General features: G+C 34.5%; 2 protein-coding genes across 5 annotated transcripts in view; one reads left to right on the forward strand and one right to left on the reverse strand.

Moving 5' to 3' along the window:
* Positions 1–5,590: 5,590 nt before the first annotated feature.
* Positions 5,591–8,654, reverse strand: LOC135843931 (uncharacterized). Of its 2 annotated transcripts, none has more exons than XM_065361986.1 (2): positions 8,286–8,654; positions 5,591–8,224 (listed from the first exon to the last, which is right to left on the reverse strand). In XM_065361986.1, the coding sequence occupies exon 2, from the start codon at positions 8,154–8,156 to the stop codon at positions 5,919–5,921; it is 2,238 nt and encodes a 745-aa protein (XP_065218058.1). In that variant the 5' UTR covers positions 8,157–8,224; positions 8,286–8,654; the 3' UTR covers positions 5,591–5,918. The 2 variants fall into 2 exon arrangements, with proteins under 2 accessions (XP_065218058.1, XP_065218057.1); XM_065361985.1 differs by having other exon boundaries at positions 5,591–8,208; positions 8,286–8,653.
* Positions 8,655–11,889: 3,235 nt separating this feature from the next.
* Positions 11,890–15,927, forward strand: part of tau (microtubule-associated protein tau) — a 39,504-nt gene continuing 35,466 nt past the window's right edge. For 2 of the 3 annotated variants that reach the window (XM_065362923.1, XM_065362925.1), the window contains exon 1: positions 11,893–12,270. In XM_065362923.1, coding sequence (XP_065218995.1) covers positions 12,174–12,270 — 97 coding nt within the window. In that variant the 5' untranslated portion in view covers positions 11,893–12,173. Of the gene's footprint in view, positions 12,271–15,927 lie in introns of all 3 variants that reach the window. The other variant, XM_065362924.1, reaches the window with a different exon arrangement.

The following is a 15,927-nucleotide window of genomic DNA, read 5'->3' on the forward strand; positions in this document are numbered from 1 at the left end:
TTTGGTGGAGGCTCCAGAACTGCTCAAAATAGTTCGAAACTGTTCTAAAATCGATTTGGCCAGTCAAAAGCAGGGCACGGAGCCTTATAAGTCAATTTGATGAAATTTTGTATTTTTTTTTCATTTTTGACCTAAATTTAATTTTGGCTGGTGGTATATTTTTATATTATGCTATTTTCATCTAGCGTTATTATGCCTATCCGGTTCAAAAATTTTTGCGTGAGTTGGGATACCTCCTTTGTAAGAAAATAATGAAGGCGTAAGTAGGTATTAATTACTTTATGTGATACCTACGGACAGAATTATCGTACCAGAGGTATATAGTAAAAACAAGGAACTATACCAGTATTACGGAACAAATAGACACAAATTAGCTCACTTCCCCTTCAATTACTGGTTAGCTAAGACGATTGACTACGAAAACGCGTATTATTATCGAAATGTAATCGAAGGATATTTGAACTGTTTACCTCGAGGGGCAGTTGCTAATTGGATTGTAAGTGACTGATATACCTGCAGGCAGCACCTAGGTGTTGGTACTAAAATACTTGCTCCAATTCCTAAGGATAAAAATTCAATATCTTTTTTCTTATAACAGTCAGAAAATCACGATTTACAAAGAAAAGCTTCGGTATTCAACAAAGATTATCAGTTCATTTTGACAACGATGGTGTTGTTACTTCCTGGAATATCGTACATTTATTATGGACAAGAATTAGGAATGACAGGATGGCACTTTCCTAATGAGAATCAAGATGATTCTTTTAGACTTCCTATGCAATGGGATGACACTATGAATGCAGGTAATCGATGATAATTACTTATGGGTGTAATGTTCTCACAAGAGATCTCTAAATTTTGAAATTGAATCGGCATGAAAATGCGCAGGATTTACCACCAATCCGAAACCACATCTGCCGATAAATCCTGAATACCGCGAAGTAAATGTAAAGAAACAAAAATCGGATGAAAACAGCAATTACAATAAAGTGAAAACAATGTTATCATGGAAAAAAACCGATGCCCTCAAATATGGTAGTTTCAAATCTTACGTACTTTCCACTTGGGTTTATTCGTTTACAAGGTGAGCTTTCTGATTTTTCCAACATAGGTACCTAATACCTACATAATTTATAATGTTGGGTTGATAATACCCTTTTTCATCGTAATATTCTTCATTCTACAGGAGATTAGAAGATGAAATATATTTGGTGACATTCAACGTGGGAAATGAAACGCAATATGTTCGTTTCAAACATTCTATCAAAAATTTACCCCATCGAATGGTGGTAAAATTAGCGAGCAGTAATTCAGATTATGAAATGGGGTAAACATTTTCAGAAATTGAAATCATTTTTCAAGAACGTACTTCTACGAGTATGATTTTTTCCATTTTTTTGTTACAGCGACGTGATAAGCACGAGACGGAAATTCAGATTGGTGCCCCAATCAACAGTAGTGCTTTATCCCAAAAGAATTTAAAATTGGCGCAAAATTCATAATATTTTTTATGAACTTATTTTTCAATTTCTTAATTTTTGTTTAATTTTCGCAAGAATAAAAATTTTACAAATGTGCATTTGGTTAATTTTAAAGAACGCCATTAGTTTAATTACAGAATGATTTACTGACATTGATTCAATTCTTGAGAGAGAAAAAGTTCTCGATTTTCAATTTGATACAAACTTTGAGGAAACCTAGCAAAAAATTTCAAGACTTGATAAGATTTCACATTAATAAGTCGATGTTCTACTCTTCCCCTTCATCAGGGTAAATGGTCAACATTTTCAAAATGTCAAAAATCAAACTTTAAAAAGAAACGCATAAAAATAATTTTAATTAGGGAGACAAGGCAGGTTTTCCAAATCGAAATCGAAGGAGCATGCAAAATAACATCATCAGCTGAAATTTCAGGAGATGAAGTGCATTTTTTAATTTTTGGTGAATTTTTAAAAATCAAATTTGTAGAGCGGGCAAATAGCGGGTTTAAAAAGGAAAAAATTGGCACATAAATTTTTCTTCGGGAATGTGTTCAGCTGAAACCCCTGAACTACCAAAAAAAAACCGCACCTTCTACCGGTACCTGGAGCTAACTTTTTTAGGGGGTTAAAACCGGTTCCGATTCACATTTTTCGCGATTTACTCCGAAAATATTAGGTTTACGATAAAAAGTACCATGACAAAAAATGTTCCCCTTCAAATTCTCGACAATTTGATACTACGCTCGGTACCCATCCCTCAAAAGGGGTGTCTGAAAAAAGGGGTGGAAAGAGTAGGTGTTTCAAAAAAGGTCAGTTCAATAAATTGATCAAAGTTACCTTTTTGTATTATTTGTTTTCGCTCAATTTTTTTTTACAAAGTCTACTCACTCAACTATTAATTACACCACTATTGATTGGTCTTCAATCCTCCCCGGGGGTGGGGGGGGGGTGCTTGATTTTTCTAGTAACAAACAACTGAATCATATTTGAAAAACGAATCTGGACATGCGATATATCGAATAGTATGTTTTAGAGGTCGCTGAATACGAATATCAACTTATTTTTTGGGCCCAGTTCCTCAAAGCACCTCTGTGCCCCAAAAAGGGGGTTAAAATTTTGAAAAATTGTGAAAAGTCGAGTGATATGTTGAATGGTATGTTTCCGACGTCGCTGAGTACGAATATGAACTTATTTTTTGGGTCTCACCCCCCAATGTCGCTATGTGGCCCAAAAAAGGGGCCAAATTTCGAAAAATCATAAAAAGTCGTGTGATACATCAAATGGTATGTTTTCGGGATTCTATTTTGAAATATTTTATTAATTTATGAGTTTTTTCAACAAAAAAAAAACATTATAAATAATTCGTCGTCGTCGTAGTCGCGCTCCTTTACAGGAGATAGCGTATACTTCCATCTATATCAGCCGGTTTCTAGCGTATCTGATAGTTTCTTTCAGGGTCTTACAGGGAGAGTTGGCCGGTGAGTTTGTTGTTAACATCTCCGATCGTTTCCTCCCTCTTGTAGTTCTTCCTTGAATTTTCCCCTGTACCGCTAGCATGAAAATACCGTTTTCTCGTATTTTATGAGCTAGATACTTTAGCTTTCTGTTCTTTATATCTTCTACTACGACTTTCCGCTCCTCTCCTATTCTTGCTAATACTTCCTGGTTGGTGATGAAGTCCTTCCATGAGATCCGTAGTAGCCTTCGATAGCACCACATCTCAAAAGCAGATACTTTCTTCTCGCATTCTGCACTCATGGTCCATGTTTCACAGGAATACTTCAGAACGGTCCATACGTAGCATCGCATAATTTTCTTTCTCAGAGCTAGACTCATCGTTCGATTTCCCAGCACATTGGCTAGGTTGTTAAAGGCGCTTTTTGCCATTCCAATCCGTGATTTAATTTCTTTATGATCTCTACCATCATTATTTATCAGTGCTCCCAGGTATCTGAACTGATTTACATTTTCAATTTCTTGAGTTCCGATGTTGATTTTGACCTCCTTGAAGTCTCCTTTTGTAAATCTCATCACCTTGGTCTTGCCTGCATTTATCTTCATTCCATATTTTAATCCAGCACTGTTGATTTGGTTGATCATAATTAATCCCATTTAAATTTTCCATAATTAATAATTCGAGTGTCACATACCTAAGCGAAATTTACAAATAGAAATTAGTTGGATGGTTATATGTACATTTTATTTCGACGAAATTCGACAAAACTGTAAAAGTCTTAGTTCCATTTTATTTTCTATTAAAAAGTAATCGAAAACTGGTTGGTGAGTCAGCGTTTTAAAAAAAAGTCTTGAGATGTGAAATGTTTTCTTTGCAAAATGAGCGTTCAAACTTTTTGAATACCGATCCTGATAATACCACCTTGGTAATGCCTCTACCTCTACCCTCCTACCTCCGAAAGTTACTCCAATCAGTGCTTTTGAGATGAATTTTCAGAATTATTTCTAAAATAATGGCGAGAATCTTCAAAGAAAATGATCATACCATGTTTTGTCGTCAAATTTTTTGAGACAGAGAACCATTGTGCTTTGGATTCTAAAAATTTGTGTTCAGCAATCTTGAAAACATACTATTCGATATACTCGTATTACACGATTTTCAGCGACTTTTCAAAATGTTATCCTATTTCGAAGGGCGTAAATGGGTTTTGAAGAACTGTAAGCAGAAAATAAGTTCATATTCGTATTCAGCGACCTCGAAAACATACCATTCGATATATCACTTGACTTTTCATGATTTTTCAAAATTTGGCTCTTTTTTGGGGCACATAGAGACATTAGGGGGTGGGACCCAAAAAGTAAATTCTTATTAATACTCAACGACCTCGAAAACATACCATTCGATATATCACTCGACTTTTCACAATTTTTCAAAATTTTAACCCCTTTTTTGGGGCACAGAGGTGCTTTGAGGAACTGGGCCCAAAAAATAAGTTGATATTCGTATTCAGCGACCTCTAAAACATACTATTCGATACATCGCATGTCCAGATTCGTTTTTCAAATATATGATTCAGTTGTTTGTTACTTGAAAAATCAAGCACCCCCCTCAACCCCCGGGGAGGATTGAAGACCAATCAATGGTGGTGTAATTGATAGTTGAGTGAGTAGACTTTGTAAAAAAAATTTGAACGAAAAAAAATAATACAAAAAGGTAACTTTGATCAATTTATTGAACTGACCTTTTTTGAAACACCTACTCTTTCCACCCCTTTTTTCAGACACCCCTTTTGAGGGATGGGTACCGAGCGTAGTATCAAATTGTCGAGAATTTGAAGGGGAACATTTTTTGTCATGGTACTTTTTATCGTAAACCTAATATTTTCGGAGTAAATCGCAAAAAACGTGAATTGGAACCGGTTTTAGCCCCCTAATAAAGTTAGCTTTAGGGGTAGAAAATGCGGCTTTTTTGGTAGTTCAGGGGGTTCATCTGAACACATTTCCGAAGAAAAAATTCATGTGCCAATTTTTTCCTTTTCGCCCTCGCATTTTTACGTTATTTTCCTGCCCTATTGGGTAAAAAATGAGAAAAAATCAAAATTACATCAAATTGACCCAGAAAGCTAAAATTTTAAATGTATCCTATTTTCGAACCGTCAAATCGATCGGAAAAATAATTTTGAGCATCTTTGGAGCCTCTAGCATATTTTTGAAATGCACTTCTGCAGCAGCAGAAATGTTGGCTGGTAATGTAATTAATTTTTTTCAATAATAGGAGATCAGGATCTCCTTTTTTTTCGATAAAAAGTAACAACATTACCGGGGTAGGGAGCGAGAAAAATTTCACGAGAGTATAATTTAGGACCTTCCTCACAGTCATTTTTTTTAATTTTCATTTATGCTTGCGAATTTTAAAAATCTTAAAAAAACGAAGCTCGTTTGATAAATCAACTCAACCACCTCTAAAAAGAAATGAATCAATTGATCCAAAATTGTTTGCAGTTTCCAATTCAACAATTCTAGACTTTATTCTAATACCTTATCGATCTGTAACTTCCATTTGAAATGATGCAAATTACATCATGAAAATTTTCAAGAAAAAACATGAACAATAATCTTTTCCGCCCTCGAAAAATTACCATACGCCAAGTTGATTACAAAAATATTTTTTTTAAAAAGACAACGTTGTATGTATTAGGTATAGGTATACATTCAAATGACAACAATTATTATTAAAAAACAAACAAACAAAATAATATACAAATTTTTTGAAAAAATGCATTATAAAAATTACTCAACTTATGTATTTAAAATTTCAAATAAAATCAACAACGAATACGACGCATTCAAAGTGGAAACAAAAATCATTTCGTAATAAGATGGAAAAAATTAAGCAAACGTACTCGACATCTTACAATGTTTACTAATTGTTGGGAACAGAGAAGATTCGAAAAAAAATTGATCCTAAGCACATTGAAACATTCAATCTTGACTTCCGGTCAAATCCGACCACTTTTCCACTGAGTAAGCACAAACAGAAGCGAAATCCGAGTCGAAATACGAGTTTATTGGATTACGTGCACAGTACACCGTGAACTTTTCAATTTCACTGGCATCGCCGTCGAAAAACCAAAACAACACGCTTCGACGATACCTTCTACGAGTCAACAAATCTTCGATCACCTTATGCTCTCGGTAATCGTATATCATTTTGCGTTTAAACTGCTGCTTTTCCGATTCTGTCGCAAAACACCAATCTAAAAACTCTTCCAAAGATTTGGTAGCTTGAAAGCAACGTGTGGTGATACATAATTGAAACTGAACCAAAAATCCTTTCGAGAAGAGTTCCGGTTGCTTGAAGTTTTCATTGACTAGCTTGTCATCGTCGTTGTAAATCCACAGCAAGAAATCTTGCACGTCTGCTTGATTAAAAACTCTATCTGCGGATGAATCGCAATCGAATAAAATCTTGAACATATCAGCTTTGAATTTTTCTTTCAACTCTTCCAATCTGTGGTCGTTGGGAGACAAAATTGCGTTCAGGCATTCCCTCAAGTCTTTGCTTTCGCCATTACGCAGTTTCACTTCCCAGAAACGAATTTCTTCAGATTTATGCATATCGATCAATGTAATCATAAACTCATCTGGCGCGATGTGACGAGTCTGAGAAATGATTTTCTTCACGTAATCGTATAATTTCCTCCAATCTGCGAAATATAAACACATACTGAGCATGGTTGAACCCAGTGTAAGTGTCATTAACGTCCATTTATAGCATATCAAACTTCTTCGCATTCTGTCCTCGTCGTCTTCGACGTAGCCGGGGACGCCGGGGAAATAAAACGATAGCACGGCGTCAAAATCGTCGAATTCGCCAAATCTCAGCAATACTGACACACATCTCTCAATAACGAGATGAGAATTGGCGAGTGATTTTTTCAACTTAACAACATCGCCATTGTAAGATTCCAGAAAATTACGTATCAATTTATCTACCTCGGCAAACGGTGCCCAAAGAATCAACCAGCGGAAATTCTTCTCGAAAAATTCCATTCTTTTACTCACGTCTGCGCTTTTCAACACCAGTCTGATGAATTTCATTGGATCGTTGATCTGACGACGTGCACGAAAATTCGACGTTTCTCCATTCATAATAACATGCATGCAGCATTGTTCACCTATACGATGCCACAGTTCCATGTCGATGGCCGATTGTTTCAATTCGCTACTAGCGCTGATCCAAATCTCCATCAACACCGTGGTCCATTTTTCAAATTCGCTCGCGTCTATCATCGTTAAAGGTACCAGCGTTTCGAGAATACCGCAGAAATTCTTCGAATCCATGTTACTCTTGAACAGATTCCACATGTAGCGTACGTCGTCCAAAGTACCCCACTGGAGGATTTTCTGGACGATTTTCAAAATCCAAGTACGACACGCTGAATTCCATTCTGTATCTGTCAATTTGGCTAACAAATGTTTTAGGTTTCTTTCACCAGACTGTAGGATGATAGCTCCGAATGCGATCCATTTGAACTCCGAGTGCAATTTATCGAAGAAGTGCTCAACCGGAGGCCACAAATGTAACGTCTTTAAAGTTATACCACTCATCCCTGCGTCTAATACAGAAACATCTGGACTCTCTCCAGGTTCCGAAATCGTATCTAACTCGTTATTCAAATACTTGTTCCAATACACCACGAACGGATCCTCGTTAAAATCCCATTCCGGTACCGAATCCATCGTGTCGCGAAACTTTTCAATCTCTTCGACGATACAATAAGTACTCGCGAATCTGAACCTCTCCAATGGACTCAGCTTCTCATTGGTTAGCATGTTTTTCGCGGTGGCAGCGTAGTCGATTTTAAAATGATGATTCCAAACCAGAGTAACGATGTATTCGCTCAGCGAAGACGATGGTTGATCGTGGAAGAAATTCACACCGTGATGATCCTGGATCCAAGTCACGACTTGTTCCAAAATCGATACCATGTTATCTTCAATTTGGTATCGAATTTTATTGGGTGTATTGGCGAATTGAGGTACTTCCATTTCGTATAATTGCCATACGAACCAGTCGTGAGATGAGCAAGTATCGTAGCCGTTACCTTTTTTCCAAACGTCGATTATGGGCGCTTCGCCCTCGGCCCATTCGTGTAACAGCCGAACGCATACACATTTTGCTGCCAAACATTGCAATTCCATCGGCGAATCGTTCATCTTGCTGCGACTATCACTACCGATTAGGTAAGGTAGCAGACACTTGAATTATCTGGAAAATCAGAACTCTATTTGTACATTCGATCGAAAATTTAAATCAAATCATCAAACCAACTTGAGTGTACTCACCGGAAAGTAAATCAGGACGGGATTCAGGCCTTCTTAATGGTAGGTAATTAAAAACACGACAATTTATACTCTTAAGACTTCATAGAACCATAATAATACTGTAGCAATATCACGAACATACCGGCGAATTCGACTGATATGATATTGGAAAAAGAAACGATCATTCAAGTAACTATATCTTCGAGTTATCAGTATAAACTACGGTTAAAACATTCGAGAATTGTTGAAGTGATGAAACATGATCACTTATGGGAATAGCAAAAAATGCAAACTGATGCATGCGCACAGCCGCACAACGTTCCCAACAAGATATCATAACGTTGAGAACTCATGAATTTAAATTACTCGTACCTATACCTGAACAAAAAAACACAATGAAATGAATTCTACTAATCTGATTCAACTGGAAAATTGTTCAAAGATCTCGCCTTTTTGACAATAATCGTGGAAAGGGAAAATATTTTTAAAAGTCTCACTTTTTGTCCAAAAATTACCGAAAAGTCTCGTTTTTTTACCAGAATTCGTCCGGAAGAATCTTTTTTGGTCTATTCCCAAAAAGTTCTGCTTTTTACCAGGTCTCAATTTTTTTCCGAAAAATACTCTACCCAAATAGGTCGTGTTTTGGTCTAAAAATTACCACGTTTTTCACAAACTATAGTCGCTTTTTTGACAAAAATTGCGAAAAATTGACAAAAATTCTTACGTTTTAATAAAATAGCAAATTAGGTATCGCTTTTCTAGCAAAACTTGCCAAAAATGATCAATGTCTCGGTTTTATCATCACATTGGATTTTTCTGACAAAAATTCCCCCAAAAAATATATTTTTGCCAATTGTTCTCAAAATCGGATACTTTTGTTAAACTTGTCAAATAATTCTGAATTTTTGGCAAAAATTCTCTCTCGCTTTTTAATAGCGAAATCGCTGGAGATATTCAGTTATTCAATATTTAAAAAATTACCTAAAAGTCCTGCTTTTTTGCCAGATTCTCAGTGAATTGTTCGTGAGACCAGCGGTGAGAGTATTAATTCATTAATGGGAATCATACATGAACGAATTGATTAATTTCTTGAAAGAACGAATTGATCAATTCTTCAATTTATGAATCAATTTGTTCGCGAATGATTCACCAAAAAATAAAAATCAAGTAAATGAATCGATTTGTTCGCGAACGAGTCACTTATATAAATCAATTTGTTCGCGAATGATTCACCAACTATTAATCAATTCATTCGCGAATGATTCACCATTCACCAAAAATTATTCAATTCGTTCGTGAATGATTCACCAAAAATCAAGTAAATGAATCGATTCGTTCGCGAACGAGTCACCAATAATTATTCAATTTGTTCGCGAATGATTCATTAAAAAATTCAATTCGTTCGCGAATGATCCATTAGGGTCAACTATTGATCAATTCGTTCGCGAATGATTCATAAAAAATCGAATAAATGAATCCATTCGTTCGCGAACGAGTCACTCATACGAATCCATTCGTTCGCGAACGAGTCACTCATACGAATCGATTCGTTCATGAACGAGCCACTCATACGAATCAATTCGTTCGCGAATAATTCATCAGCTACTAATCAATTCGTTCGCGAACGAGTCACGCATACGAATCGATTCGTTCGCGAACGAGTCACTCATACGAATCGATTCGCCCACGAACGAGTCACTCATACAAATCAATTCGTTCGCGTATGATTCACCAACTATCAATCAATTCGTTCGCGAGTGATTCACCTAAAAATCAATCAATTTGTTCGATCGCCAATCGGTTGTGAATGATTCGATTCGATTCACTTCGCTTGAAAACAGATCAATTCTATACAATAGTTTCACAAAAACCGAATCAATCGTAAATTAATTGATCCGTTTGCGAATGATTCGCTCGCCATGAAATCAATCAATTTATTTAATAAACAATCGTTCGTAAATGATTCGATTTGAATATAGTAGATCAATTGCTATACAAATGTTTCAAAAAAAGTGACTCAATTTGTTCATAAAAGATTAATTGTATTTGAAGAAAAGTCGGTTTTTTTTTAAAGTCATAATTTTTGAAAAAATTGTCAGCAATCCCATTTTTTTCAAAAATTTGGAAATTTAGTCAAAAACGTCTCGCCTTTGGCCAAAAATTGCAAAAATTCTACCTTTGATTGCTAATGGTTGCCAAAAAGAGTCGCTTTTTTATCGCAAAGTTGCAAAATAGTTCAAATTTTTTATGCTTACAACTTTTCCAAAAACGAGTTATAGCCTTTCCAAACAATGTTTGGTCTCCAAAAATGAAAAGAAATATGAAAAACTGTAAAAAAAATTGAAAATTTTGTACTCTGGCCAGACTCTCTCCAAATTAATGTCTCGAATGTTCTTTTTTTCAAATTTCAACACAGCACTTGAATTATTTCTTTCTTTCAACCTTTTCTTCAAATTTGACGGCTCTAAAGGGGAGGGGGAGGAAGAGATTCCTTCAAAAAAGCGTAAAATTTTGAGCAGAAATTGAAAAAAAAACGAATTTGCACTCGTATTTAGAAAAATGTGAAATTCTCAGAAAAATTCTACAGACTTTGATTCGTATAAATTCTATTTTTTTAGATTTTTCACAATTTTGGGGGCTTTATACAAGGAAACGAAAATAGCTTAGAGAAACCAGGGGCGTACAGGGGAGGGGGGTAAAGGGGCAGCTTTCCCCGAGCCCGCGCTTTGGGCCTACCAAAATAAGGACATGTGATGAAAAAAAAACCATTATTTTTTACTTCTTGAAACACAAATTTTCGAAAGCTTATGCACTAGCTTTTCTTTTCTTTTTCGAGGTCAAGATGGCAATTTATTTTCAAGAAAACAAGTTTTAAAGCCAAAAAATGAACTCTTTATTTGAAAAAATATCGTTTTTATCACTTTCAAAATATACATTTTCAAAAGCTTTTGCCCTCGCTTCACTCGATGAGCCTGTTTTCTTTTCTTTTTTAAAATTAACTTCATTCAAAAAACCATCATTCAAATTCTAAAATTTAAAAATCCAAAAAATAAACTCCTCGCACTAAAAAAACCTCGTTTTTAGGCATTTCGAAATAGTTTGTTTCTCGTTATTGAGTAAACAAATTTCACATTTGAGACCTCCAAAAATCCAAAAAAGAAAAAAAAGTTCATAAGTCATACGAATATTATATCAATTGGCAAAATTCATATTTTTCTCCTACATCACTTGACAGCCCCCTACCCCCTCCCTAAAACCTCAATATAACTTCTGTTTTAAAAAATGGGGCCCAACATAATATTAATATTTGCCTAGGGCTCGCGACGGCTCTGAACACATGCTCATTGCACTACAACAAAACAAGTCACCTACTTTGAAAAATGAAGGCACTGCGACACTATCAAAACTTACGATTACTCATCATCATCTCATCTTGCAATTATTATGGTCATCTTTCGTACCTGCTCTTTTTCCCTCTTCTCGTGACCATTTTCCTTGATCGATAATAATCTCCAATCATACCCACATAAATTATTAATTTATCCCTCGACCATCCGCAACATTCATCCGCATCCTATCTTCTCTTACTCTTACCCCACGCGTCTTGGCCAAGATAGAACGAAATTTCACATCAGTAAGACCGGCAGCACTGGCTCGTTCGATTTGTATCGTCGCAGTACGTCCAAAAGCTGTGCGAGTAAATGCGTTACGTCGTCGCGTCGCGGCCCAAACAGTGCATGTAAATTCATACCGGAGTACTTCTTATCATCCGTTTAATTACTTCGGAAAAAAACCTACCATTACGTGAGGCAATTTGTTTTAAAATTGTGATGCCTTCGTCGTAAACAGTTTACGTGAAATCGAGTACGAAAATTTCGCGTTTTACGTAAAAGTTTCGCGCCTTTAAAAATGGCCAATGAACTTAAAACGGCCGAGATGTTAAACTCAAAGGTGGCATCGGATAAACAGGAGAACGTACAGTCTCAAAACAACCCTAGCAACCGGGGTAAGTATCCTCTATCGAGTTTGAAAATTCCGCTATGCCTGCATTTTTTTCGCCGCGTTCAACGATAAGTGATCATTTTACAGCATCAAGTTTTTTGGAGGGAAAAATTACGACATTTTCTTGTACTAATTATGTTGACCTATTGGAAAACCAGGTCGTGGGTGAATTATTGAACGAGGGATTGTTTCAAAGGTTACTAGATCGACGAGTAGCTTCTTTCTACTTATGACGATATGTATTATTTAATATAAGCTATACGAATCGTGTATATGAATGAGTTTCCTAGAATTACATTTTGCCTACTTTAATGCCTTCAATTTGGATAATTCTCTCATTACTCGTGTTGTTATATTTAAATAGGTACGTGAGCTTTAAATTATACCAAGATACACATACGTGTGTTATCAGTTTGCATGTCAAAACTTGAGCCCAGGCAACTGGTAAATTTATTGCTCGCGATCGCGTTAAAGTCTAATTTAATTTACTAAAATACTCGCGAATTTCGAGCCTTTTTCAGCTAGGTAGTGCAATTTTTCTGCATTTCAACATCCTCGTCGTACCTACCTACTGAAATTTTTCCAAATACTTAGGCGAAATTAGGATAGTTCTTTTCCTAGAAATAAGCCACAATTACGAACCTTGATACGTCGATGAAATAAAATATTTATAGTTCACGACGTCGAGTACCTATTCGTAGTTAATGAACTTCGTTATTGATTTAGAGAATTTATATAGCCAAATATCACAGGTACGATAATTTATCGATTGAAAAATATCCTAATTTCGAAGTTCTAACGTCATCCTACCGTTTGAATTTCAATAATACTTAGTATATGGGTAAGTATATAAATTTCACTCGATAGATATCGAACCGTTTGGGTACATTTTATTTGATTTTTTTTTTTCAAATATACGAACAAGATGCGGTGAATTCGCGTAAGTGTATTTTAAGTACCTACTTATTACACACACATCGTCGCAGGTACATAGATAGGGTACCCACCCAGACCTACGCTTTTTTCCACCAACCCAACCTTAAACGTACCTACAAATATGTTACGAGAGAACCATCGTTATGTGAACTTTTCGTGTCACAATGTCACAATGACGTCATCGTTTTTAGTCAACTCCCAACTTTCAAACGTGTATACAAGTACATGATATGTACTATGGTCGTATTATTCGCTTAAGTAGCGTTTATAATAATAATAAAAAATAATGAAAACATGTAAATCATACTTAGCAACGGATATCATTTTTGTGAATAAAGCCAGTTTTAATGAGGAAATTGTCGTATTTGTTTTAATAGCATTTTTTTGCTTCGAACAAAGTTTCTTAATGAAGCGAATTTTTTATACTTTATATACCGCATCGTGACATGAATGATGTTAATAATTTTCAAATTGAAGGTATAATTTCAGGGTAAGTTTGTGGTTTATAGATAACAAGTATTCCCCTCTCGTTCTGTATTAAATAGCTCGACTGATAAACTCGTCGAGTAAAGTAATGAAAAAATGGCTGAACTTGCAGTTTGGGCTTTCAATTTCAAAATTTCGCAACAAAAATTCCCATGATAAAAAAATTGACGTAGGTCGTATTCGTAGTTCAGTAAGTACATTTAATAACTTGGACCAAAAAAACAGCAGTGTTGGAAAATTTCTGAAGAAGAAGGAAATGGCAGAAGACCTTTTAATTTTAGGACCCTAAACTCAAGTAGAATCCTCCAATTGTATTATATCTAAATTTGTTATGCTTCCAATTCAATTTGATAGATCTTTTCTGAAAGAAGGAAATAATAATTTTGAGGCCTTTCTGAAAAAAATGTAGGGCTCTTCATAAGTTTTGCAATAGTATATTTTTTTCAAATTTTTATGCACCACTGGTAAAAAACTCTTCATCGAGAGCGGTTAAGAGAGGAAATGGATGGTGGGGGAGGGGAGAGGGAGATAGAACGACTGAATTTCTAATAAAATCATGAGGCAATGAAATCTGAAATAGGAATCCAAAAATAATTATTCCAATACAAAAAGATATTTAACTCAACTCGTGGAAAACAACTATCTAATGAATTAAGTAGGCATTTATTAAAAATGGAAATTGGTTTTTGAAAAATTGATATTAAATTTTAATTGAAAGTGTTGAAAAAGTAGGGTTTGAAAACATAAACATATGGACCATCGAGATCATCATTTTTTGAACGATTTTGGTAATTTATAGAACATCACCAAACAAAGACTTCAAACAGTGCAAAAAATGATGAATATTTTCAAAAATATCAAAATACTATAAAAACTGCTCAAGTGCATCAAAAATTATCAAAAACATTTTTTAAAAAAGAATAAAAATACACATAAGAAATTACTAAAGTGCTATTAAAGTGACAAAAAATGGTTCAAGATGCTGTAAAAATTGTGTAAATTGTAAAAAATTCCATTAAACATCATTAAAAATAAAATAAATTTGTTTCAATAATCGAAGAAATTGTTCAAAATGTAAAAATAAAATCACGAAAACTGACTGTGATTCCCTGAAAGTAAATCTAAATGTCACAAAACTTATTTAAAAATTGAAAACAAAAAAATGAAAATGTCATCTATTTAAGAAGTTGAAACACCCCCCCCCCCCCCCCAAAAAAAAAAAAATTCAAAAATGACGTAAAAATTGTCAAAAATATGATAAAGATGATTAAAAGTAATGGAAAATTGATCGAAAAATCACAAAAATAATTCCAAACGCTACCAAAATTATTGAAAATGATTAAAAAGTCACTAACAGTGATTGGAGCATCTTGAAAATCATTAATCACTTGAAACAGAATTATTGGTCAAATTGCTTTAAAAAAAACCATTCATTATGATCAAAATACCAATATGTAGCTACCAATCTGAAAAATATCGTATGCAAGTTTAGCAAAGTTGAACTGTAACTTTCATCTTGCTTTCATCCATTTTGAGTTATTTCAAAAATTTTTACAACATTTCAAACAATTATTTTCACAATATTTTCACAACTTATGTGAAATTATTTGGGCTATTTTTACTCTTTATTCACGTCTTTCCTATACTATATCATTAATATGTAATTTACATTGAATTTTCAACATTTCGAGTTAAAAACACCCCCCTCCCCTTCCCACTAGAAAAACGTTACATTTTGTACAATTTTCACAATAATTTAACTGTTTCAATTTTTTTACAGTATTTTTGAAAAATGAAAATATAGTTGACATGGATCGGATATTTTAAAATTATTTTTACGACAATTTAGTGAATTTTTATCACTTGCGAAATTTTTACAACATTTCAAACAATGTTCACAATTTTTTCACAACTTTTGTGAAATTTTAATGAGCTATCACATTTGGGCCATTTTTACTCTTTATTCGTGTCTTTCCAATACAATGTACCTAATTTAAATTTAATTTTCAGCATTTCAAGTTGAAAAAAACACCCCCCTCCTTCTTCCAAAAAAGTTACATTTTGTGCAATTGTCACAACGGTTTCCTTTTTTCAACTGTATTTTTATTTTTTATAGGTATGTACTTATATTTTATTGAAAAATGAAACTATACCTATAGTTGACATGGATATTTAAAAATTATTTTTACGACAATTTCGGGAATTTTTATCACTTGTGAAGTCGCTGAATTCGAATATA

This window comes from Planococcus citri, chromosome 4, assembly GCF_950023065.1.
Source record: "Planococcus citri chromosome 4, ihPlaCitr1.1, whole genome shotgun sequence".
Classification (NCBI taxonomy): domain Eukaryota; kingdom Metazoa; phylum Arthropoda; class Insecta; order Hemiptera; family Pseudococcidae; genus Planococcus; species Planococcus citri.

What these genes read in the sequence shown, in the direction of transcription:
- LOC135843931 (XM_065361986.1), bottom strand. Translation starts at nt 8,156, where the DNA reads ATGAACGATTCGCCGATGGAATTGCAATGTTTGGCAGCAAAATGTGTA.